We start from the raw sequence: 25,836 nt of genomic DNA on the forward strand, positions 1-25,836 counted from the left end.
GATTGTGTTGGACTGTCATATACTCAGATTAAACAATCAATGCTCAACGCATGCTGGAAAGCAATACGCTGGATGTTGCTAAAGATGAGAATGATAGATTACCATTAGAGTGTGAATATTCTCAGATCACTAAATTGGCTCAAACTGTAGTAGGAGAAGGTTTTGAGGATTTAGCTCAAGCATATATTAAAGGAATAATGGTTGATGAAGAACTAAATGAGGATGAGTTAGTTAACATGATTCATGAAACAAATAAACATGATGAAGACCAATCTGAACCAGCTGCATTCACAGCTAAAGTCATCAGTGTAGGACTTGAATTGGGAAGAAAATTAGGTAATCATTTTTTACAATATGACACAAATGTCGAATGAAATCTCCGATTCCAAGGGGAGCTTAGTAAGTGTTTAAATCTATATACGGATGTTTAAAAAGATTTAGGGGGACAAAAAAACAACAGGCAATTGTTAATTATGGATTTCATCATGAAGTCTAGTCGATGTGAGATCTCCCCTAATTTATCATCTATTGAAGCAGAATTGTATCACGAATACTCAAGTGATGAAAGAGACATCATACCAATCAAGAAGAAAAAACTAATAATTCATGAAAGTGATGTCAGTCCAAAATCAACTCTAAATATGAGAATATTTGTAGAAATTTCCTGTTCTTTCAATTCGAGCCACAATTTTTCATAAATGCTACATACTTTCATTACATTATCAGGTTGCATACTTCTGATGTCTGTGTAATTTATTTAATTGATGATGTAATTTATTTAATTGATAACTAAATATACTCGATTATGTTTTCACAAGGCTTGCTAATGTTTTTTTAAATAACACGAAAATAATCATGCAATGCAATAAAAATAGAACATCATTTTCCTGCCTCAGAATATACTACTAATAACAGGTTGTTTAAAGAGCAAAATATACAAAATTTAAATTAAATAATTATTTCCTTTTACTCAGTTGAATATACATTTAATTCATAAACATGTATATGCAGATAAAATTAGCTATGTCAATAAAGTTCTGCAAAGAATAATGAACGTGATCCTATTAGTTAAGTGTTGCAACTTTATTTCATATGAAATATTTTCTATATAGTCATTCCTTAAAAGTAGTCTCTGAATAATTAAACCAATTAAATTTGTTTCTAAATGTACTTGGGTTAATTGATAAAAGCAAGGCTTTTTTTTAAATGGCAAGCTGATTTTTAATTGATTTCATACTTAGATACATCATTATACATACATTAATAAAATAAATAAAATTCTAATTATGTTAGGACAGTTTCCATTTTGCTGGTGTTTACTAAAGAAAATTTTACAGATAAGCATTTTTAACAAAAACGCTGTTTATGATCATTTAAGATTTAAAAATAAATAAATAAATAAATAAAGAGAGAGAGAGATTATTTTGTAAGTATTCATCAAGAATATTTCTTCCAATTTATGTTTTCGAAGAAACGCCTTTATTACACCAAAGTAAAAAAAAATTATCCCTCTACCAAAACTTAAATCTGTATCGATTAAAAAAGAACAGTAATGCGTATTTAATAAGAACACAGGAATAAATTGTATTAAAACTCAAATCTATTTGTAAATTGTTCTTCTCTAAACTTATGCTTTGAACCTGAAATATTTTGAATGAAATAGTGCTTTTTTATTTATTTTAAGACTTGATCTATTTTAAATTTACCTAAAATACCTAAAATAATTATTTTAGCTTTTCAAGAGTTTCTTTTACATTGCTGAATTTGATGAAGGTGTACAAACGGTGCCAAATTCTTGGTTTTGGGCTGATATGGATAAATGACAATTGTAATATGAAAAAATGAATCAAACTGAACAAAATGATTGCATCACATCAAGCCCCAGATTATTGAGAACTTTGGCAATTTCACCGGGTTCTCTAAATTTTTGCATCGACAAGTATGATATTTTCTATAATTATGTGTTCTTGTTGCTCATTTTTCTCACTGTATAATTTAGAAAGCTGAATAGAACATGGAAAATGCTGTTATGAATGACATCAGTACCAAAATATTTTTAAAATATAGTAACATCTCCATTTTTAGTACTTTTATCCATAAATTATTAGTACGAGTTGGTAGTTTGGTTTTTGAATCTTAACATTATTTTAATTACCAGACTAGTTGTTTAAAAATAGGAATGCATGTATTAAAAAATTCAAAAATTAACAATCATATCAGGATATAATATATATTTGCTTTAACATTTAACTGCATTTTTTTTATACAAATTTGATGCTCTCAAAATCTATTCGGTCACCTTAATTTTGCAGTGGAAAAATAATGAAATAGTATAATCCTACAATTCGAAACCATAAAAATTCTATTTGATTTATTTATTGAATAAATTGTTGCAAAATATCTGAAATTTGCAGAATTTTATAAAATAATGTAGCCATGACTGTTAATTTAATTTTACATCAAATATTTCGATAATTATACATGAGCAAATAAATGCTGCTAGAACATTTAGATGTTTAATCTAACATTAAACGATTATTTAATTCATTCTTTTTGCTTTATGTTAAATTATTGTTTATGAGTGATAACGGAAATTTAAAATTTTCAGTGAAAAAGGCATAGAAAAGTTAAAGTTGGCTATGAAGTTTTCAGACATCGAAAAGTGCAGAATTTGGTGCAGAAACAACAACAACAACAACAAAAAAAAAAAAAAAAAAAAAAAAAAAAAAACACCAGCGATTTAAATTCTCCGATTCTTCAGATGAGTAAAAAAAGTAAACAAGTAAAAAACAGTAAAAAAGTACTATAGTAAAAAAGCTAGCAGAGCTGTGCTTGCCATTCCTACCAGAGTGCACACAAGGAAAATATTTTCAACCAGAATTTTCTGCATCTGTTTTAGCTAGTCCTCACTGCAAATCTGAGGACTAATACTCCAAAAGCAGGCTCATCAGAAAGACCCAATAAAGGTTTCGTACTGTTGCATTCCTGTACAGGTTCATGCAATTTGGAGTGATTAATGATGACACTTAATAAACACACAATGTATTTGCCAGTATTATTCAGGACATGTCCAAAAACATGTTTACAGTCGTCCAAAAACTGCGACAAGCACATTGAAACAATCAGCAACAGAGCCTTTAGGCTGTAACAGTGAAGACAGCTTCACAGCAAAGTGCTAGAGTACAGCTCCCGACTAGGTTCAGTCTTCTCAGAACTCGACGTACTGTCGAGATTCTCGACGCTACAACTCGCGATGCACTCCACAATAAGCACTAGAATACAGCTTCTGACTCAGTTCAATCGTTCTTGGAGCTCAACACACTCCAAGATAAGACTCGATGATGCACTAACTCGCGATACATTAAGAGACTCTCTCTACGCACTCCCCAATCAACTCAATACTAGACTGAAAATCAACTCGATAGACTCGAGATACTACTGCTACTCCGCATACAGGCAGGGTTTATATAGCTTTTAGCATGCATTCGAGAACATTCTAAGTCAAACCAGTAAGAACTCGTTCTAAATGGTTCTCCATCCGTCTACGGCATATTGCCAATTTCGCTGAAAGATGTTGCCAAATGGGTGATTTCTCGCCAAATCTAGCAAATCCTAAACCTGCTTTGTGGGAAATCTATCTTACTGCAGCTGGAAATTTTTTAACAGTAACTTTCTGAATTTGCCAATAGTCAATTTTTTAAAAGTGTTCTGTTTTCAGGTTTTTAGAATAATTATGTAATAAAGACACAATAACACGCCGAATAAATACTAATTCAGAAGTCAAACAACAAAAATCAGCGTTATATTTACAAAATTTTCACAGTAAACAGTCACTGTGAAAATTTTGTAAATATAACGCTGATTTTTGTTGTTTGACTTCTGAATTAAATATGTAATACCCTGACCTTTTCTCTTCCGCAGAACTTCAACATCTAATCTTAAAAAATTTAAATTCTTTATCAAGTAGATTACAAATATTGCAAGAAAAGGTGGAGTTGCTGAAAACTCCTAACTATGCAATCAACCGAAAAATTCAGAATTAAATATATTCCAATTAAAAACTGAATTAGAACTTCAATTTTTAGAGAGAATGTTTCTCAACAACATAGCTCCTGTGGTATTGTAAAATAATATTTTACATTAATCCTAATAGTTTTTTTTTTTTTTTTTATTTTATTTTGTTTACTTTTTGCACACATTTTCATTTTATAAAGTAATTTCTGTTACGTTTTTGCTTAAATGAAATTTTCTATTTCAGTATTATCTTATTTTCTTTATATAAAAACTAACTGCATAAAATGTACTAAAATACAAATATGGAACTCAAAGCAATGAAAACGTTATGATTTTATAAATAAGTTTCCATTACATTTGCATTTTATTTTGAGGAAAGTTAGATTTCTTGAGTGTTCTGTGAAGTTGAAATAATTTTCTTAAATGATAGAATAAGAAATCTTGTTGGTTATGCATTTATAGATTAAAGTCAATTTTTATTTATATATTTATTTATTTAGGTCAATGAATTGAAACATATTAATGTTAAAGGAGACTAACGTAAACATATTAATAGTAATCGTAACAAATATTTTGAAGTGATGTCGGACACGCTAGCCGAAGAGTACAGTTGGGTAAGTGAAAAAAAAAGGGGGGCATTTAAATCCCTGAAGTTATCATAGGTTATTTTACATAAGTCAACATTTATAAATATATTTTTATGTACATCATCATTTACAAAATATCTTGATAACTTACATTACGTATAATATGAAATCTGCCAAATTAAGTCACACCCAGCACCCGTAGCTCTCAGCCTGAGTCAAATCTTAATTATTCAAAAAATCGAATAAAATAAGACCAGACTTCCATGAATAGTGCATAGTGCTACTAAATGCATATGTGACCATCCCAGAAGAAATAAAGCAGGTAGATATTAGCATCTGGAAAGATATCCCAATGCATGAAGGAAGAGTAATATATTTAGTGTATGAACCTGTTATGTCAAGAAGACTTTAAATGAATTAGAAGACAACATAAAATAGCAGTTTTATCTGATCGCAAATGTTTAAAATGTTATTTAAAATGTCTAACTTTTTTTTATTCTTAAAATGATGTTTAATCCTCATTTGTTCTGCTATTTAATTTTTATGATGTATTGTTACTTAGTTTGTTATCTATCCATTTGTCAGTAATTGAGCTGAATTAAGTAAAGCTTTGTTCTTTTACATTATATTTTACCGCTCGATCAGGCCGACTGCCGTACCAAAGCACTCGGGTTCGAATCTCGGAAAAGGTTCGGGGGTTGTAAATGCATAGTGTCTGTGCATCATTGGGGCACCCAAAATATGCTGCAAGCCGAAAAGTTCTTTCAAGAAGCTGATCGTAGGGAAAGAGAACTTGAAAATCCTTGGACTCGTCCTCCGTGTGATAGTTGCATCGCAAAAATGTTATGGTTTTTAATTAATTGACTTTCTGTTTAAATATGCAGTAATTATAATTAAAAATTCACAAGTAAATTTTCCATTTAATGTATTTTTTAGAGATAGTGCAAACTCATCTCCCTGCAACAATTGAAAAGAAAGGTGCTACTATAACAGTTAATCTCAAAAAGGTTGGTGGGTGGTAAATGTATAGTGTCTGTGCAGCATGGGGGCACCCAAAATATGCTGCAACAAAGTTGCTACTACACTCATGTCCATAAATTAAGGATAATTCGGAGTCACACGGAAATCGAACTCTAAAATATACTAAAATATCACCTGTAACATCACAACACACATCTTCAAGAATCATATGCAAATTTTAGGAAGTAACCAGATGACACCGATGGTACTTCACAATGACGAGAATGTAAGAAAGTGATATATAACGAATACAGGCAAAGAAGTAAAATTGTTCGCAGGCACTTTATAAGCATTTCAGTGCAATAACCAAATAGTTCGCAGGGGCTTTATAAGCATTTCAGTGCAATAACCGACAAAGGACGCATTTGGATGATTTTTTACGTGGTAGAATTATCGGCCGTCTGGAATGTGGGCGTACCCAACTGGAAGTATCAGACAAACTTGGAATTGCCCAGAGTGTCATCTCCAGCCTTTGGCAACGATTCCCAGATGATGGTAATGTGAGTAGACGTTACAGCACAGGTCGCCCCAGAGTTACAGCGCCGAATAAGGACCGGTATTTGGCAGTTACTGCCAAAACAAACAGGTGGAGCACAGCCTGAGACCTGCCTCGTCAGCTCTCTTCAGCCACTGGTACGACAATTTCAAGGCAGACCGTGTACAGACGCTTAGGGCAGATTGGTTTATATGTTCGTAGACCTGTCAGATGCGTTCCACTTACTGCAACTCACTGTCGCCTGCGGTTAGCCTGGAGTAGAGAGCATGCACTGTGGACACCGCAACAGTGGGCTTGTGTGATGTTTTCCGACGAGTCCAGGTTTAGCTTGCAGTCTGATTCTCGCCGGACTTTCATATGGAGAGCTCCAGGTATTCGTTACCACCAAGAAAGCATCATTGAACGACACCGTTACGGTGGTGTAGGAGTGCTCGTTTGGGGTGGAATTATTCTGGGTTCCAGAACTGACCTTCATGTTCAAATTGGAATCATGACAAGCCATATCTATCGGGACGTCATTCTGGAACAACATGTACATTTGTTTCGGGGTGCCATGGGCACATAATTTGTTTATGGATGACAACGCCAGTCCTCACCGTGCAAATATCGTAAGCGAATGCCTTCAATCGGAGGATATCACCCGTACAGACTGGCCAGCATTCTCACCAGACTTGAACCAGTAGAACACGTGTGGGACATGCTTGGCCGACGAGTTGCAGCCCGTCAACCTCCTTCTACATGTCTACCGGAACTTCGGAGTGCATTGCTTTTTGAGTGATGTAATATCCCCCAAGATCAGATCGATAATTTGATACTCAGATGCCTAGGCGTTGTACGGACTGTATTGCATCGTCTGGGAGACATACAATGTATTAACAATCAAACCAACCATGTAATATTGGTTTTTTGTAAATAAGTTTTTTTTTTTTTTTTTTGGTAATTTGCTCCAGGGAGAAAAAAAATCGCTAATTTTTTTAATAATATCAAACATATAGCATCTGTTTTTGCTCTTTACCTTTTGTTTAATAAATAAGCTTTACAAATAAGTCAAATTTGTTTTGCTTCTAACTTTTCCTTTGCCTGATTTTGCATTATCCTTAATTTATGGACATGAGTGTATAACAGCGAGTACTTTTGTGTACAGAAGCTGTCTTGAAAGCTTAGAATCTAAAATTTTAAGTTTGTATTTGTTTTTACTGAATTGTAAGTATTATAAATTCATATGTTTGGAAGCGTCCGAGTTTCAAAAATAATAAAAGTATAAATGATAAATAATAAAGCTTCAAAATAGTAAATCAAACAATCATCAAAATGTTTAGTACCTATTTAAAAATTTGGAGCTTTCTTTCAATTTTAAAGTAATTTAAAATTTAATAAATAGCTTTAAAACTCTTGCCAGTCACTGCTCATCTCAATGCATATAATAGCATTATAATTTTTTATAATAATAATGCATATTTTGTTTAATTTCATGAGGCTGAAGGAGACATTGTAAACTTATATTATGAATACGAGTCATATTTTGTAAAATTCGATGAAAGGCCATTCGAAAAACATGTATACATTGACAGAATTGCCGATATAAATAAAATATGTTATTAACAATATTAACTTCTTATTAATTAAGAAAAGGCTGCATTAAATATATTAAAAGGATCTTTTAAAATTTTTGCAGGAAATGAATTTAAGTTTCTCTTAAGTGAATGGATATTTTTATATCTTTATTACCGTATTTGCAGGCGCATAAGGCACATCCCCCTTTTTTTATACACATTTCATTATAATGAATTTACAGTATTTTAAATATAAATACAAAGTAATACTTTATACCCACAATTCATCTGGGGAAGAGCTTTTAATTTTCTTCATCAAAACCTAAACACTCATCACCATAGCTAAATGAAAAGTCACTTGAAACCTCTCCTAAATCAGCATTCGAGTCCTCATACAACAGATTGTCCTCTGTACCATCCAGTGTATTAATAATGCCACACTTCATACATGATTTAACCTCTGCCTCTGTTTTCACAGCATCCCAAGATGCTTTGACCCATTCACAAACTTTCCAAATGTTAGGCCTTCCCCTTCTTCTTGATGGTGTAACCTCAAAATTTGAAGCCTGCATCCAGCTTGCATGCTTTGTTACAGCAATTTCAACATTGTTTTTGAACCATAATTTGCCAACAAACTTAAGAAACACCAAACAGTTGAAATTTCCCACACTTAAAAGTCGTTCGCAAAAATTGCAGTTTTCATGCCAGATGCACATTTACTAAGCTCTCCGTAACTGTAATATTCCCACACATCGCAAGGAAACAAGAAAAAAATCACATAACTCCAAAAAAAGAGGAAATTTCCAGAAATTAATGCAATCAAAAACTGAGTATCGACATACAAGATGCACCTCCTTTTTTTCCCGACTTATTTTCAAAGAAAAAAAGTGCGTCTTATACACTAGAAAATTTGCTATTTAAAACTTTCTTACATTTATTGGAAAACAAATTGTTTTATATGCTTAATTTCATTCACATAACTATGCTCACTGTAGTTATTGGCTATACTAAATATTTGAATGAAGAAATGTAAGTTTTATTTGCACAAAAACTATTAGCATATGTTTTATAGCAATACACGCAAGTACACAAAAGTGATACACAAAAACTATGAGCATATAGTTTTATAGCAATTTATGAGAGCAAAGTTTTACATAAAAATGTAAATGAATCATAAACGCATCTGTTATATAATTTCAATACAATGAGATATAACAATAATCACTGAGGAAATCTGATATGATTGTGATGACTATATTCAATAATTAAAAAATTCCAAAGATTCCAGTAAGATTTTAATAACTGGAAGAGTAACTTCTTACTGGATCAATAAAACGCTTTTCTGCTGTTATCAGTTTTACTGGAGGAGATGTCTGAAATACTGCTATTGCGACATTATACTGATTAAACTAATGTAACACTGTGCGACACCCACACAGATCTTTAAAGCAGCAATTCTCAACAGGTGGTACACAAGATAAAAAATAGGTGGTAGGCAAAGAAACAAAGTTCAAAAATTCTATGAAGAAAAAAAGAACAATTGTTAGAAAATTCCTGTGATTGCACTTCCACTGAAGATTTCATAAATAACAACTTTTGGCTACACCGAAAAAAAGAATTTAAAGGCATTTCAAATAAAGCTAAATTTTTATTGCCTTTTCGCACAACCTATTTGTGTGAACAAGGATTTTCTTCCATGTTTTATTTGAAAAATAAATACAGAATAAAATTAAAAGTGGATCACACTTAAAGCTAAGTGAAATAAGGCCAGACAAAGAAATTGATCTCTCTTAAACAGGCCCAAATTTTACACTAAATTTAAGTATATAACTTAAATTTTGATAATTAAAATGGTAACCAATTCTTAATTAATATTTTTTATGTGTGCCTATTTAATACAGATAGCCAATAGCTTGTGCAAATGGCAAAACATTTATTTTTTCTATTTATATTGAGAAACTGAATAAGTATTATAAAATGTACAATAATCATACTGGTTGTACTAAGGTTTTTAAATTTTTGTTTAGATGGTATGTGTTAGTCAAAAGGTTGAGAACCGCTGCTTTAAAGCAATTAAATTTATGTCACTTTGTGAAGTTATACAAAAGTCGCAGTGTGACATTAACATCATTATCGCAGCATGACTTTACTACCATACTCAAAGACAAAGAAGCAACAATAACAAAAAAAAGAAGCCAAGAGAAAAAATTGGTATCTTACCTCTCAGCCTCCACATCCACAGGGCTTGTTTGCTCACATCCTCTTCTTGGGCGCTTCGCATTCCTATAATAAACAAAAATAGGTACAATTTTATTACCGAGACCATAATAAACCACAGTGACAGTACATGCATAAAAGCACCAAACTTGGCACACACATCCATTTAAATCATAAATTGACATCACATAAATTTAGATACTTCTAAATGCAAGTGAATTATGACTGCACATAAATTTAGATAGCTCTAAATTTTAATTTACCACTGAAATACTGGTATACTTTTTAAACTTTTTAAAAGTGCATCGAATCTATCTATTTAGAAATTGCCAGAGATGAAAAATTTGCAATAAAATTTTGACAAAGAAAAGGCATCATTCATGATTGTGTGTGATTATGACAAAGCCTCAAGGGCTATCTGCCTGTGCCTTTGTGGAGCACTTTCTAAGGGAAACTGGCTTGTATACACGTTACACATGGGGAAAACCACGAAAACGCCCAGCCCGTTCCTGGGATTCGAACCTCGGACCGACTACCAGCGTTCGGTGACTCCACCGCTCGGCCGCTGGTGGGCCTCATTCGTGATAGAAAATTAGGCTTAAACTATAGTCCAAGAACCATGAAATGAAACCATTTCATCGATAACTCAACAACTAAATGGCACCTTTAATCTTCTAGGTGTATCTACGGATTATTTCGTATTGAAAGATGGCTTTCCAAATCACGACACGCAGAATATTCTTGTCAGATTTTGATAAATACGAAATGGTTTCGAATGAATGCGGCAACTGGCAGTAGGGAAATAGCAATCAATAGAGAAAGATGTTACAGCGCGAGGTTCATAAATAAAAACCTCGTATCCAGCCACACTATCTGCCGACCTGTAGGCGATTTTCGTGCCGAAACCGAAAAATACTAAGAAGCCTTCGACCGAAAGCTTTGTGTATGCAAAAAGTTTGTGAAACAAAATTTCTTCTATAAAATAAAATGCAATTTGCACTGAACCCATGAATTACTTTTAAAGAAATTAATATCACCTAATTTACAAATAATTTCTTTTAGCATGGAATAAATACTTAAACAGGTATCTTACAATTACATGAAATAACGTAATCTTTAAAGGCATTGATGTATACAATATAAATATTTGCTTGTTATTTTATGAAATAACAGTGTCTGGGAAGCCCACTCAAATATCCTGTAGAATTTTAACAAATTATTTTATAGGATACAAATATGCATCTGTTTTTTTTATGAAATATGTGAAATTCATGCAAATAAAATTAAGGATTATGAAATTTATTTTAATATAAATAACTCTGCAAAAAGAAATATTCAGGAGACTTTATTCCCCTTATTTTCCTATTATTGTCATCATAAAAAAATAATAGCATTTATCTTAAAGATAATTAGCTTATTTAAAAAATACAATCTGTAAGCACTTTCTTTAACTCGATATAAGATCCATTTATTTTAAATACTTTTCTAAAACTTTTTATAAAAAATAAGAAAATAATGTAAGCACAAACCTTGTGGTTGAAAAGTTATGCAAACGTTGGGTTCAGTACCCCTCAAATAAATAATGAAAACAATCTCAGATTTTATAGGATAAAAATTAGGTCCAAACGGGCAATTTTTTTCATTTACAGACAATCATTAGATGTTTGGGCTAATGCTACTTTGGACTAAAAGTATTTAAAAGCTACAATTTCAGACAGACTGTCTTGCACACTTAAAATACAAATGTTTTATTAATTACACTGCTTGCCTTAAAAATATGTTTCTTAATCAAAAATTTGCTAAATTTTTATAAAACATAAACTAATCCTTATAAAAGAGCCCGAGGCAATTTGTTACAATTAATTAAATTGTTCAACGTTGTTTAATTAATTGTTTAGGCGGTCAGAGCCGGAACAGCTAATGAAGTTTATGAGACTGTGATATTACTTTCGGTTTTGTGAAATGAAGAATTACATAGGATACTTTCAGATTGAAGTTCTGTAGAAACAAAAAAGTAAGTACCATCCCTCTTTCTGAAGCTCTTTATTTGTTTATTGACTTTTGGTAATTAAAAGGTCACTAAAGGAGATATCAGCGAAAAAACATACATTGAAAACAAAGTTAAAACAAAACGTTGCCGACAAAAATATCCAAAGAAGTGATTTGGAAGTGCTGAAGAATAAGTTTAAAGTGTTCGAGACAAAGATAAATTCCAATTTCGATTCTTTGTTCGGGTTATGTATTGAAGAAAGTGCAGTCAAAAGTCTTTAATCCGGACATCCATAATCCGGAATGATCTATAATCCGGACCTCAAAGCTACAAATTTTCCGCGCATGCGTTTACGCATATGCATAATACGTTTACGCATGCGCGTTTAATGTATAACGGACGGTATAAGCTAAGCTAAAATAATCTATTTCAGTTAATGTTGCAGATTGTGTTGTTCCTTAATCTTCTAATTGGATACGGCCTATTATTTTCTTTTAGACTATTAGAGCAATTTAATAAAAGTAAGTTGGAACTTTCGATTATGTCAAACACAATTTCCGATACTGGAGATGATGGTAATGTGAGTAGACGTTACAGCACAGGTCGCCCCAGAGTTACAGCGCCGAATAAGGACCGGTATTTGGCAGTTACTGCCAAAACAAACAGGTGGAGCACAGCCTGAGACCTGCCTCGTCAGCTCTCTTCAGCCACTGGTACGACAATTTCAAGGCAGACCGTGTACAGACGCTTAGGGCAGATTGGTTTATATGTTCGTAGACCTGTCAGATGCGTTCCACTTACTGCAACTCGCTGTCGCCTGCGGTTAGCCTGGAGTAGAGAGCATGCACTGTGGACACCGCAACAGTGGGCTTGTGTGATGTTTTCCGACGAGTCCAGGTTTAGCTTGCAGTCTGATTCTCGCCGGACTTTCATATGGAGAGCTCCAGGTATTCGTTACCACCAAGAAAGCATCATTGAACGACACCGTTACGGTGGTGTAGGAGTGCTCGTTTGGGGTGGAATTATTCTGGGTTCAAGAACTGACCTTCATGTTCAAATTGGAATCATGACAAGCCATATCTATCGGGACGTCATTCTGGAACAACATGTACATTTGTTTCGGGGTGCCATGGGCACACAATTTGTTTATGGATGACAACGCCAGTCCTCACCGTGCAAATATCGTAAGCGAATGCCTTCAATCGGAGGATATCACCCGTACAGACTGGCCAGCATTCTCACCAGACTTGAACCAGTAGAACACGTGTGGGACATGCTTGGCCGACGAGTTGCAGCCCGTCAACCTCCTTCTACATGTCTACCGGAACTTCGGAGTGCATTGCTTTTTGAGTGATGTAATATCCCCCAAGATCAGATCGATAATTTGATACTCAGATGCCTAGGCGTTGTACGGACTGTATTGCATCGTCTGGGAGACATACAATGTATTAACAATCAAACCAACCATGTAATATTGGTTTTTTGTAAATAAGTTTTTTTTTTTTTTTTGGTAATTTGCTCCAGGGAGAAAAAAAATCGCTAATTTTTTTAATAATATCAAACATATAGCATCTGTTTTTGCTCTTTACCTTTTGTTTAATAAATAAGCTTTACAAATAAGTCAAATTTGTTTTGCTTCTAACTTTTCCTTTGCCTGATTTTGCATTATCCTTAATTTATGGACATGAGTGTATAACAGCGAGTACTTTTGTGTACAGAAGCTGTCTTGAAAGCTTAGAATCTAAAATTTTAAGTTTGTATTTGTTTTTACTGAATTGTAAGTATTATAAATTCATATGTTTGGAAGCGTCCGAGTTTCAAAAATAATAAAAGTATAAATGATAAATAATAAAGCTTCAAAATAGTAAATCAAACAATCATCAAAATGTTTAGTACCTATTTAAAAATTTGGAGCTTTCTTTCAATTTTAAAGTAATTTAAAATTTAATAAATAGCTTTAAAACTCTTGCCAGTCACTGCTCATCTCAATGCATATAATAGCATTATAATTTTTTATAATAATAATGCATATTTTGTTTAATTTCATGAGGCTGAAGGAGACATTGTAAACTTATATTATGAATACGAGTCATATTTTGTAAAATTCGATGAAAGGCCATTCGAAAAACATGTATACATTGACAGAATTGCCGATATAAATAAAATATGTTATTAACAATATTAACTTCTTATTAATTAAGAAAAGGCTGCATTAAATATATTAAAAGGATCTTTTAAAATTTTTGCAGGAAATGAATTTAAGTTTCTCTTAAGTGAATGGATATTTTTATATCTTTATTACCGTATTTGCAGGCGCATAAGGCACATCCCCCTTTTTTTATACACATTTCATTATAATGAATTTACAGTATTTTAAATATAAATACAAAGTAATACTTTATACCCACAATTCATCTGGGGAAGAGCTTTTAATTTTCTTCATCAAAACCTAAACACTCATCACCATAGCTAAATGAAAAGTCACTTGAAACCTCTCCTAAATCAGCATTCGAGTCCTCATACAACAGATTGTCCTCTGTACCATCCAGTGTATTAATAATGCCACACTTCATACATGATTTAACCTCTGCCTCTGTTTTCACAGCATCCCAAGATGCTTTGACCCATTCACAAACTTTCCAAATGTTAGGCCTTCCCCTTCTTCTTGATGGTGTAACCTCAAAATTTGAAGCCTGCATCCAGCTTGCATGCTTTGTTACAGCAATTTCAACATTGTTTTTGAACCATAATTTGCCAACAAACTTAAGAAACACCAAACAGTTGAAATTTCCCACACTTAAAAGTCGTTCGCAAAAATTGCAGTTTTCATGCCAGATGCACATTTACTAAGCTCTCCGTAACTGTAATATTCCCACACATCGCAAGGAAACAAGAAAAAAATCACATAACTCCAAAAAAAGAGGAAATTTCCAGAAATTAATGCAATCAAAAACTGAGTATCGACATACAAGATGCACCTCCTTTTTTTCCCGACTTATTTTCAAAGAAAAAAAGTGCGTCTTATACACTAGAAAATTTGCTATTTAAAACTTTCTTACATTTATTGGAAAACAAATTGTTTTATATGCTTAATTTCATTCACATAACTATGCTCACTGTAGTTATTGGCTATACTAAATATTTGAATGAAGAAATGTAAGTTTTATTTGCACAAAAACTATTAGCATATGTTTTATAGCAATACACGCAAGTACACAAAAGTGATACACAAAAACTATGAGCATATAGTTTTATAGCAATTTATGAGAGCAAAGTTTTACATAAAAATGTAAATGAATCATAAACGCATCTGTTATATAATTTCAATACAATGAGATATAACAATAATCACTGAGGAAATCTGATATGATTGTGATGACTATATTCAATAATTAAAAAATTCCAAAGATTCCAGTAAGATTTTAATAACTGGAAGAGTAACTTCTTACTGGATCAATAAAACGCTTTTCTGCTGTTATCAGTTTTACTGGAGGAGATGTCTGAAATACTGCTATTGCGACATTATACTGATTAAACTAATGTAACACTGTGCGACACCCACACAGATCTTTAAAGCAGCAATTCTCAACAGGTGGTACACAAGATAAAAAATAGGTGGTAGGCAAAGAAACAAAGTTCAAAAATTCTATGAAGAAAAAAAGAACAATTGTTAGAAAATTCCTGTGATTGCACTTCCACTGAAGATTTCATAAATAACAACTTTTGGCTACACCGAAAAAAAGAATTTAAAGGCATTTCAAATAAAGCTAAATTTTTATTGCCTTTTCGCACAACCTATTTGTGTGAACAAGGATTTTCTTCCATGTTTTATTTGAAAAATAAATACAGAATAAAATTAAAAGTGGATCACACTTAAAGCTAAGTGAAATAAGGCCAGACAAAGAAATTGATCTCTCTTAAACAGGCCCAAATTTTACACTAAATTTAAGTATATAACTTAAATTTTGATAATTAAAATGGTAACCAATTCTTAATTAATATTTTTTATGTGTGCCTATTTAATACAGATAGCCAATAGCTTGTGCAAATGGCAAAACATTTATTTTTTCTATTTATATTGAGAAACTGAATAAGTATTATAAAATGTACAATAATCATACTGGTTGTACTAAGGTTTTTAAATTTTTGTTTAGATGGTATGTGTTAGTCAAAAGGTTGAGAACCGCTGCTTTAAAGCAATTAAATTTATGTCACTTTGTGAAGTTATACAAAAGTCGCAGTGTGACATTAACATCATTATCGCAGCATGACTTTACTACCATACTCAAAGACAAAGAAGCAACAATAACAAAAAAAAGAAGCCAAGAGAAAAAATTGGTATCTTACCTCTCAGCCTCCACATCCACAGGGCTTGTTTGCTCACATCCTCTTCTTGGGCGCTTCGCATTCCTATAATAAACAAAAATAGGTACAATTTTATTACCGAGACCATAATAAACCACAGTGACAGTACATGCATAAAAGCACCAAACTTGGCACACACATCCATTTAAATCATAAATTGACATCACATAAATTTAGATACTTCTAAATGCAAGTGAATTATGACTGCACATAAATTTAGATAGCTCTAAATTTTAATTTACCACTGAAATACTGGTATACTTTTTAAACTTTTTAAAAGTGCATCGAATCTATCTATTTAGAAATTGCCAGAGATGAAAAATTTGCAATAAAATTTTGACAAAGAAAAGGCATCATTCATGATTGTGTGTGATTATGACAAAGCCTCAAGGGCTATCTGCCTGTGCCTTTGTGGAGCACTTTCTAAGGGAAACTGGCTTGTATACACGTTACACATGGGGAAAACCACGAAAACGCCCAGCCCGTTCCTGGGATTCGAACCTCGGACCGACTACCAGCGTTCGGTGACTCCACCGCTCGGCCGCTGGTGGGCCTCATTCGTGATAGAAAATTAGGCTTAAACTATAGTCCAAGAACCATGAAATGAAACCATTTCATCGATAACTCAACAACTAAATGGCACCTTTAATCTTCTAGGTGTATCTACGGATTATTTCGTATTGAAAGATGGCTTTCCAAATCACGACACGCAGAATATTCTTGTCAGATTTTGATAAATACGAAATGGTTTCGAATGAATGCGGCAACTGGCAGTAGGGAAATAGCAATCAATAGAGAAAGATGTTACAGCGCGAGGTTCATAAATAAAAACCTCGTATCCAGCCACACTATCTGCCGACCTGTAGGCGATTTTCGTGCCGAAACCGAAAAATACTAAGAAGCCTTCGACCGAAAGCTTTGTGTATGCAAAAAGTTTGTGAAACAAAATTTCTTCTATAAAATAAAATGCAATTTGCACTGAACCCATGAATTACTTTTAAAGAAATTAATATCACCTAATTTACAAATAATTTCTTTTAGCATGGAATAAATACTTAAACAGGTATCTTACAATTACATGAAATAACGTAATCTTTAAAGGCATTGATGTATACAATATAAATATTTGCTTGTTATTTTATGAAATAACAGTGTCTGGGAAGCCCACTCAAATATCCTGTAGAATTTTAACAAATTATTTTATAGGATACAAATATGCATCTGTTTTTTTTATGAAATATGTGAAATTCATGCAAATAAAATTAAGGATTATGAAATTTATTTTAATATAAATAACTCTGCAAAAAGAAATATTCAGGAGACTTTATTCCCCTTATTTTCCTATTATTGTCATCATAAAAAAATAATAGCATTTATCTTAAAGATAATTAGCTTATTTAAAAAATACAATCTGTAAGCACTTTCTTTAACTCGATATAAGATCCATTTATTTTAAATACTTTTCTAAAACTTTTTATAAAAAATAAGAAAATAATGTAAGCACAAACCTTGTGGTTGAAAAGTTATGCAAACGTTGGGTTCAGTACCCCTCAAATAAATAATGAAAACAATCTCAGATTTTATAGGATAAAAATTAGGTCCAAACGGGCAATTTTTTTCATTTACAGACAATCATTAGATGTTTGGGCTAATGCTACTTTGGACTAAAAGTATTTAAAAGCTACAATTTCAGACAGACTGTCTTGCACACTTAAAATACAAATGTTTTATTAATTACACTGCTTGCCTTAAAAATATGTTTCTTAATCAAAAATTTGCTAAATTTTTATAAAACATAAACTAATCCTTATAAAAGAGCCCGAGGCAATTTGTTACAATTAATTAAATTGTTCAACGTTGTTTAATTAATTGTTTAGGCGGTCAGAGCCGGAACAGCTAATGAAGTTTATGAGACTGTGATATTACTTTCGGTTTTGTGAAATGAAGAATTACATAGGATACTTTCAGATTGAAGTTCTGTAGAAACAAAAAAGTAAGTACCATCCCTCTTTCTGAAGCTCTTTATTTGTTTATTGACTTTTGGTAATTAAAAGGTCACTAAAGGAGATATCAGCGAAAAAACATACATTGAAAACAAAGTTAAAACAAAACGTTGCCGACAAAAATATCCAAAGAAGTGATTTGGAAGTGCTGAAGAATAAGTTTAAAGTGTTCGAGACAAAGATAAATTCCAATTTCGATTCTTTGTTCGGGTTATGTATTGAAGAAAGTGCAGTCAAAAGTCTTTAATCCGGACATCCATAATCCGGAATGATCTATAATCCGGACCTCAAAGCTACAAATTTTCCGCGCATGCGTTTACGCATATGCATAATACGTTTACGCATGCGCGTTTAATGTATAACGGACGGTATAAGCTAAGCTAAAATAATCTATTTCAGTTAATGTTGCAGATTGTGTTGTTCCTTAATCTTCTAATTGGATACGGCCTATTATTTTCTTTTAGACTATTAGAGCAATTTAATAAAAGTAAGTTGGAACTTTCGATTATGTCAAACACAATTTCCGATACTGGAGATGATGGTAATGTGAGTAGACGTTACAGCACAGGTCGCCCCAGAGTTACAGCGCCGAATAAGGACCGGTATTTGGCAGTTACTGCCAAAACAAACAGGTGGAGCACAGCCTGAGACCTGCCTCGTCAGCTCTCTTCAGCCACTGGTACGACAATTTCAAGGCAGACCGTGTACAGACGCTTAGGGCAGATTGGTTTATATGTTCGTAGACCTGTCAGATGCGTTCCACTTACTGCAACTCGCTGTCGCCTGCGGTTAGCCTGGAGTAGAGAGCATGCACTGTGGACACCGCAACAGTGGGCTTGTGTGATGTTTTCCGACGAGTCCAGGTTTAGCTTGCAGTCTGATTCTCGCCGGACTTTCATATGGAGAGCTCCAGGTATTCGTTACCACCAAGAAAGCATCATTGAACGACACCGTTACGGTGGTGTAGGAGTGCTCGTTTGGGGTGGAATTATTCTGGGTTCAAGAACTGACCTTCATGTTCAAATTGGAATCATGACAAGCCATATCTATCGGGACGTCATTCTGGAACAACATGTACATTTGTTTCGGGGTGCCATGGGCACACAATTTGTTTATGGATGACAACGCCAGTCCTCACCGTGCAAATATCGTAAGCGAATGCCTTCAATCGGAGGATATCACCCGTACAGACTGGCCAGCATTCTCACCAGACTTGAACCAGTAGAACACGTGTGGGACATGCTTGGCCGACGAGTTGCAGCCCGTCAACCTCCTTCTACATGTCTACCGGAACTTCGGAGTGCATTGCTTTTTGAGTGATGTAATATCCCCCAAGATCAGATCGATAATTTGATACTCAGATGCCTAGGCGTTGTACGGACTGTATTGCATCGTCTGGGAGACATACAATGTATTAACAATCAAACCAACCATGTAATATTGGTTTTTTGTAAATAAGTTTTTTTTTTTTTTTGGTAATTTGCTCCAGGGAGAAAAAAAATCGCTAATTTTTTTAATAATATCAAACATATAGCATCTGTTTTTGCTCTTTACCTTTTGTTTAATAAATAAGCTTTACAAATAAGTCAAATTTGTTTTGCTTCTAACTTTTCCTTTGCCTGATTTTGCATTATCCTTAATTTATGGACATGAGTGTATAACAGCGAGTACTTTTGTGTACAGAAGCTGTCTTGAAAGCTTAGAATCTAAAATTTTAAGTTTGTATTTGTTTTTACTGAATTGTAAGTATTATAAATTCATATGTTTGGAAGCGTCCGAGTTTCAAAAATAATAAAAGTATAAATGATAAATAATAAAGCTTCAAAATAGTAAATCAAACAATCATCAAAATGTTTAGTACCTATTTAAAAATTTGGAGCTTTCTTTCAATTTTAAAGTAATTTAAAATTTAATAAATAGCTTTAAAACTCTTGCCAGTCACTGCTCATCTCAATGCATATAATAGCATTATAATTTTTTATAATAATAATGCATATTTTGTTTAATTTCATGAGGCTGAAGGAGACATTGTAAACTTATATTATGAATACGAGTCATATTTTGTAAAATTCGATGAAAGGCCATTCGAAAAACATGTATACATTGACAGAATTGCCGATATAAATAAAATATGTTATTAACAATATTAACTTCTTATTAATTAAGAAAAGGCTGCATTAAATATATTAAAAGGATCTTTTAAAATTTTTGCAGGAAATGAATTTAAGTTTCTCTTAAGTGAATGGATATTTTTATATCTTTATTACCGTATTTGCAGGCGCATAAGGCACATCCCCCTTTTTTTATACACATTTCATTATAATGAATTTACAGTATTTTAAATATAAATACAAAGTAATACTTTATACCCACAATTCATCTGGGGAAGAGCTTTTAATTTTCTTCATCAAAACCTAAACACTCATCACCATAGCTAAATGAAAAGTCACTTGAAACCTCTCCTAAATCAGCATTCGAGTCCTCATACAACAGATTGTCCTCTGTACCATCCAGTGTATTAATAATGCCACACTTCATACATGATTTAACCTCTGCCTCTGTTTTCACAGCATCCCAAGATGCTTTGACCCATTCACAAACTTTCCAAATGTTAGGCCTTCCCCTTCTTCTTGATGGTGTAACCTCAAAATTTGAAGCCTGCATCCAGCTTGCATGCTTTGTTACAGCAATTTCAACATTGTTTTTGAACCATAATTTGCCAACAAACTTAAGAAACACCAAACAGTTGAAATTTCCCACACTTAAAAGTCGTTCGCAAAAATTGCAGTTTTCATGCCAGATGCACATTTACTAAGCTCTCCGTAACTGTAATATTCCCACACATCGCAAGGAAACAAGAAAAAAATCACATAACTCCAAAAAAAGAGGAAATTTCCAGAAATTAATGCAATCAAAAACTGAGTATCGACATACAAGATGCACCTCCTTTTTTTCCCGACTTATTTTCAAAGAAAAAAAGTGCGTCTTATACACTAGAAAATTTGCTATTTAAAACTTTCTTACATTTATTGGAAAACAAATTGTTTTATATGCTTAATTTCATTCACATAACTATGCTCACTGTAGTTATTGGCTATACTAAATATTTGAATGAAGAAATGTAAGTTTTATTTGCACAAAAACTATTAGCATATGTTTTATAGCAATACACGCAAGTACACAAAAGTGATACACAAAAACTATGAGCATATAGTTTTATAGCAATTTATGAGAGCAAAGTTTTACATAAAAATGTAAATGAATCATAAACGCATCTGTTATATAATTTCAATACAATGAGATATAACAATAATCACTGAGGAAATCTGATATGATTGTGATGACTATATTCAATAATTAAAAAATTCCAAAGATTCCAGTAAGATTTTAATAACTGGAAGAGTAACTTCTTACTGGATCAATAAAACGCTTTTCTGCTGTTATCAGTTTTACTGGAGGAGATGTCTGAAATACTGCTATTGCGACATTATACTGATTAAACTAATGTAACACTGTGCGACACCCACACAGATCTTTAAAGCAGCAATTCTCAACAGGTGGTACACAAGATAAAAAATAGGTGGTAGGCAAAGAAACAAAGTTCAAAAATTCTATGAAGAAAAAAAGAACAATTGTTAGAAAATTCCTGTGATTGCACTTCCACTGAAGATTTCATAAATAACAACTTTTGGCTACACCGAAAAAAAGAATTTAAAGGCATTTCAAATAAAGCTAAATTTTTATTGCCTTTTCGCACAACCTATTTGTGTGAACAAGGATTTTCTTCCATGTTTTATTTGAAAAATAAATACAGAATAAAATTAAAAGTGGATCACACTTAAAGCTAAGTGAAATAAGGCCAGACAAAGAAATTGATCTCTCTTAAACAGGCCCAAATTTTACACTAAATTTAAGTATATAACTTAAATTTTGATAATTAAAATGGTAACCAATTCTTAATTAATATTTTTTATGTGTGCCTATTTAATACAGATAGCCAATAGCTTGTGCAAATGGCAAAACATTTATTTTTTCTATTTATATTGAGAAACTGAATAAGTATTATAAAATGTACAATAATCATACTGGTTGTACTAAGGTTTTTAAATTTTTGTTTAGATGGTATGTGTTAGTCAAAAGGTTGAGAACCGCTGCTTTAAAGCAATTAAATTTATGTCACTTTGTGAAGTTATACAAAAGTCGCAGTGTGACATTAACATCATTATCGCAGCATGACTTTACTACCATACTCAAAGACAAAGAAGCAACAATAACAAAAAAAAGAAGCCAAGAGAAAAAATTGGTATCTTACCTCTCAGCCTCCACATCCACAGGGCTTGTTTGCTCACATCCTCTTCTTGGGCGCTTCGCATTCCTATAATAAACAAAAATAGGTACAATTTTATTACCGAGACCATAATAAACCACAGTGACAGTACATGCATAAAAGCACCAAACTTGGCACACACATCCATTTAAATCATAAATTGACATCACATAAATTTAGATACTTCTAAATGCAAGTGAATTATGACTGCACATAAATTTAGATAGCTCTAAATTTTAATTTACCACTGAAATACTGGTATACTTTTTAAACTTTTTAAAAGTGCATCGAATCTATCTATTTAGAAATTGCCAGAGATGAAAAATTTGCAATAAAATTTTGACAAAGAAAAGGCATCATTCATGATTGTGTGTGATTATGACAAAGCCTCAAGGGCTATCTGCCTGTGCCTTTGTGGAGCACTTTCTAAGGGAAACTGGCTTGTATACACGTTACACATGGGGAAAACCACGAAAACGCCCAGCCCGTTCCTGGGATTCGAACCTCGGACCGACTACCAGCGTTCGGTGACTCCACCGCTCGGCCGCTGGTGGGCCTCATTCGTGATAGAAAATTAGGCTTAAACTATAGTCCAAGAACCATGAAATGAAACCATTTCATCGATAACTCAACAACTAAATGGCACCTTTAATCTTCTAGGTGTATCTACGGATTATTTCGTATTGAAAGATGGCTTTCCAAATCACGACACGCAGAATATTCTTGTCAGATTTTGATAAATACGAAATGGTTTCGAATGAATGCGGCAACTGGCAGTAGGGAAATAGCAATCAATAGAGAAAGATGTTACAGCGCGAGGTTCATAAATAAAAACCTCGTATCCAGCCACACTATCTGCCGACCTGTAGGCGATTTTCGTGCCGAAACCGAAAAATACTAAGAAGCCTTCGACCGAAAGCTTTGTGTATGCAAAAAGTTTGTGAAACAAAATTTCTTCTATAAAATAAAATGCAATTTGCACTGAACCCATGAATTACTTTTAAAGAAATTAATATCACCTAATTTACAAATAATTTCTTTTAGCATGGAATAAATACTTAAACAGGTATCTTACAATTACATGAAATAACGTAATCTTTAAAGGCATTGATGTATACAATATAAATATTTGCTTGTTATTTTATGAAATAACAGTGTCTGGGAAGCCCACTCAAATATCCTGTAGAATTTTAACAAATTATTTTATAGGATACAAATATGCATCTGTTTTTTTTATGAAATATGTGAAATTCATGCAAATAAAATTAAGGATTATGAAATTTATTTTAATATAAATAACTCTGCAAAAAGAAATATTCAGGAGACTTTATTCCCCTTATTTTCCTATTATTGTCATCATAAAAAAATAATAGCATTTATCTTAAAGATAATTAGCTTATTTAAAAAATACAATCTGTAAGCACTTTCTTTAACTCGATATAAGATCCATTTATTTTAAATACTTTTCTAAAACTTTTTATAAAAAATAAGAAAATAATGTAAGCACAAACCTTGTGGTTGAAAAGTTATGCAAACGTTGGGTTCAGTACCCCTCAAATAAATAATGAAAACAATCTCAGATTTTATAGGATAAAAATTAGGTCCAAACGGGCAATTTTTTTCATTTACAGACAATCATTAGATGTTTGGGCTAATGCTACTTTGGACTAAAAGTATTTAAAAGCTACAATTTCAGACAGACTGTCTTGCACACTTAAAATACAAATGTTTTATTAATTACACTGCTTGCCTTAAAAATATGTTTCTTAATCAAAAATTTGCTAAATTTTTATAAAACATAAACTAATCCTTATAAAAGAGCCCGAGGCAATTTGTTACAATTAATTAAATTGTTCAACGTTGTTTAATTAATTGTTTAGGCGGTCAGAGCCGGAACAGCTAATGAAGTTTATGAGACTGTGATATTACTTTCGGTTTTGTGAAATGAAGAATTACATAGGATACTTTCAGATTGAAGTTCTGTAGAAACAAAAAAGTAAGTACCATCCCTCTTTCTGAAGCTCTTTATTTGTTTATTGACTTTTGGTAATTAAAAGGTCACTAAAGGAGATATCAGCGAAAAAACATACATTGAAAACAAAGTTAAAACAAAACGTTGCCGACAAAAATATCCAAAGAAGTGATTTGGAAGTGCTGAAGAATAAGTTTAAAGTGTTCGAGACAAAGATAAATTCCAATTTCGATTCTTTGTTCGGGTTATGTATTGAAGAAAGTGCAGTCAAAAGTCTTTAATCCGGACATCCATAATCCGGAATGATCTATAATCCGGACCTCAAAGCTACAAATTTTCCGCGCATGCGTTTACGCATATGCATAATACGTTTACGCATGCGCGTTTAATGTATAACGGACGGTATAAGCTAAGCTAAAATAATCTATTTCAGTTAATGTTGCAGATTGTGTTGTTCCTTAATCTTCTAATTGGATACGGCTTATTATTTTCTTTTAGACTATTAGAGCAATTTAATAAAAGTAAGTTGGAACTTTCGATTATGTCAAACACAATTTCCGATACTGGAGATGATGGTAATGTGAGTAGACGTTACAGCACAGGTCGCCCCAGAGTTACAGCGCCGAATAAGGACCGGTATTTGGCAGTTACTGCCAAAACAAACAGGTGGAGCACAGCCTGAGACCTGCCTCGTCAGCTCTCTTCAGCCACTGGTACGACAATTTCAAGGCAGACCGTGTACAGACGCTTAGGGCAGATTGGTTTATATGTTCGTAGACCTGTCAGATGCGTTCCACTTACTGCAACTCGCTGTCGCCTGCGGTTAGCCTGGAGTAGAGAGCATGCACTGTGGACACCGCAACAGTGGGCTTGTGTGATGTTTTCCGACGAGTCCAGGTTTAGCTTGCAGTCTGATTCTCGCCGGACTTTCATATGGAGAGCTCCAGGTATTCGTTACCACCAAGAAAGCATCATTGAACGACACCGTTACGGTGGTGTAGGAGTGCTCGTTTGGGGTGGAATTATTCTGGGTTCAAGAACTGACCTTCATGTTCAAATTGGAATCATGACAAGCCATATCTATCGGGACGTCATTCTGGAACAACATGTACATTTGTTTCGGGGTGCCATGGGCACACAATTTGTTTATGGATGACAACGCCAGTCCTCACCGTGCAAATATCGTAAGCGAATGCCTTCAATCGGAGGATATCACCCGTACAGACTGGCCAGCATTCTCACCAGACTTGAACCAGTAGAACACGTGTGGGACATGCTTGGCCGACGAGTTG

General features: G+C 33.1%; 1 protein-coding gene and 1 long non-coding RNA gene across 8 annotated transcripts in view; one reads left to right on the forward strand and one right to left on the reverse strand.

Moving 5' to 3' along the window:
• LOC146997940 (uncharacterized) overlaps window positions 1-25,836 on the reverse strand; it is a 188,426-nt gene that overhangs the window by 79,048 nt on the left and 83,542 nt on the right. For 2 of the 5 annotated variants that reach the window (XM_085812663.1, XM_085812664.1), the window contains 2 exons: window positions 16,225-16,287; window positions 9,891-9,953 (listed from right to left, as the gene is read on the reverse strand). The exons of 2 other annotated variants lie outside the window; for them this stretch is intronic. In XM_085812663.1, the coding sequence (XP_085668789.1) occupies window positions 9,891-9,953; window positions 16,225-16,287 (126 nt within the window). Of the gene's footprint in view, window positions 1-9,890; window positions 9,954-16,224; window positions 16,288-22,557; window positions 22,631-25,836 lie in introns of those variants that run through there. One more of the 5 variants, XM_085812665.1, reaches the window with a different exon arrangement.
• Window positions 1-25,836, forward strand: part of LOC146997941 (uncharacterized) — a 108,997-nt gene that overhangs the window by 9,115 nt on the left and 74,046 nt on the right. For 2 of the 3 annotated variants that reach the window (XR_015040156.1, XR_015040157.1), the window contains exon 2: window positions 1,734-1,939. This is a non-coding gene — a long non-coding RNA (uncharacterized LOC146997941). Of the gene's footprint in view, window positions 1-1,733; window positions 1,940-11,785; window positions 12,361-25,836 lie in introns of those variants that run through there. The other variant, XR_015040161.1, reaches the window with a different exon arrangement.

Source organism: Stegodyphus dumicola, chromosome 3 (assembly GCF_044657685.1).
Source record: "Stegodyphus dumicola isolate Sdum_Otavi_A_Nest chromosome 3, ASM4465768v1".
Lineage (NCBI taxonomy): Eukaryota > Metazoa > Arthropoda > Arachnida > Araneae > Eresidae > Stegodyphus > Stegodyphus dumicola.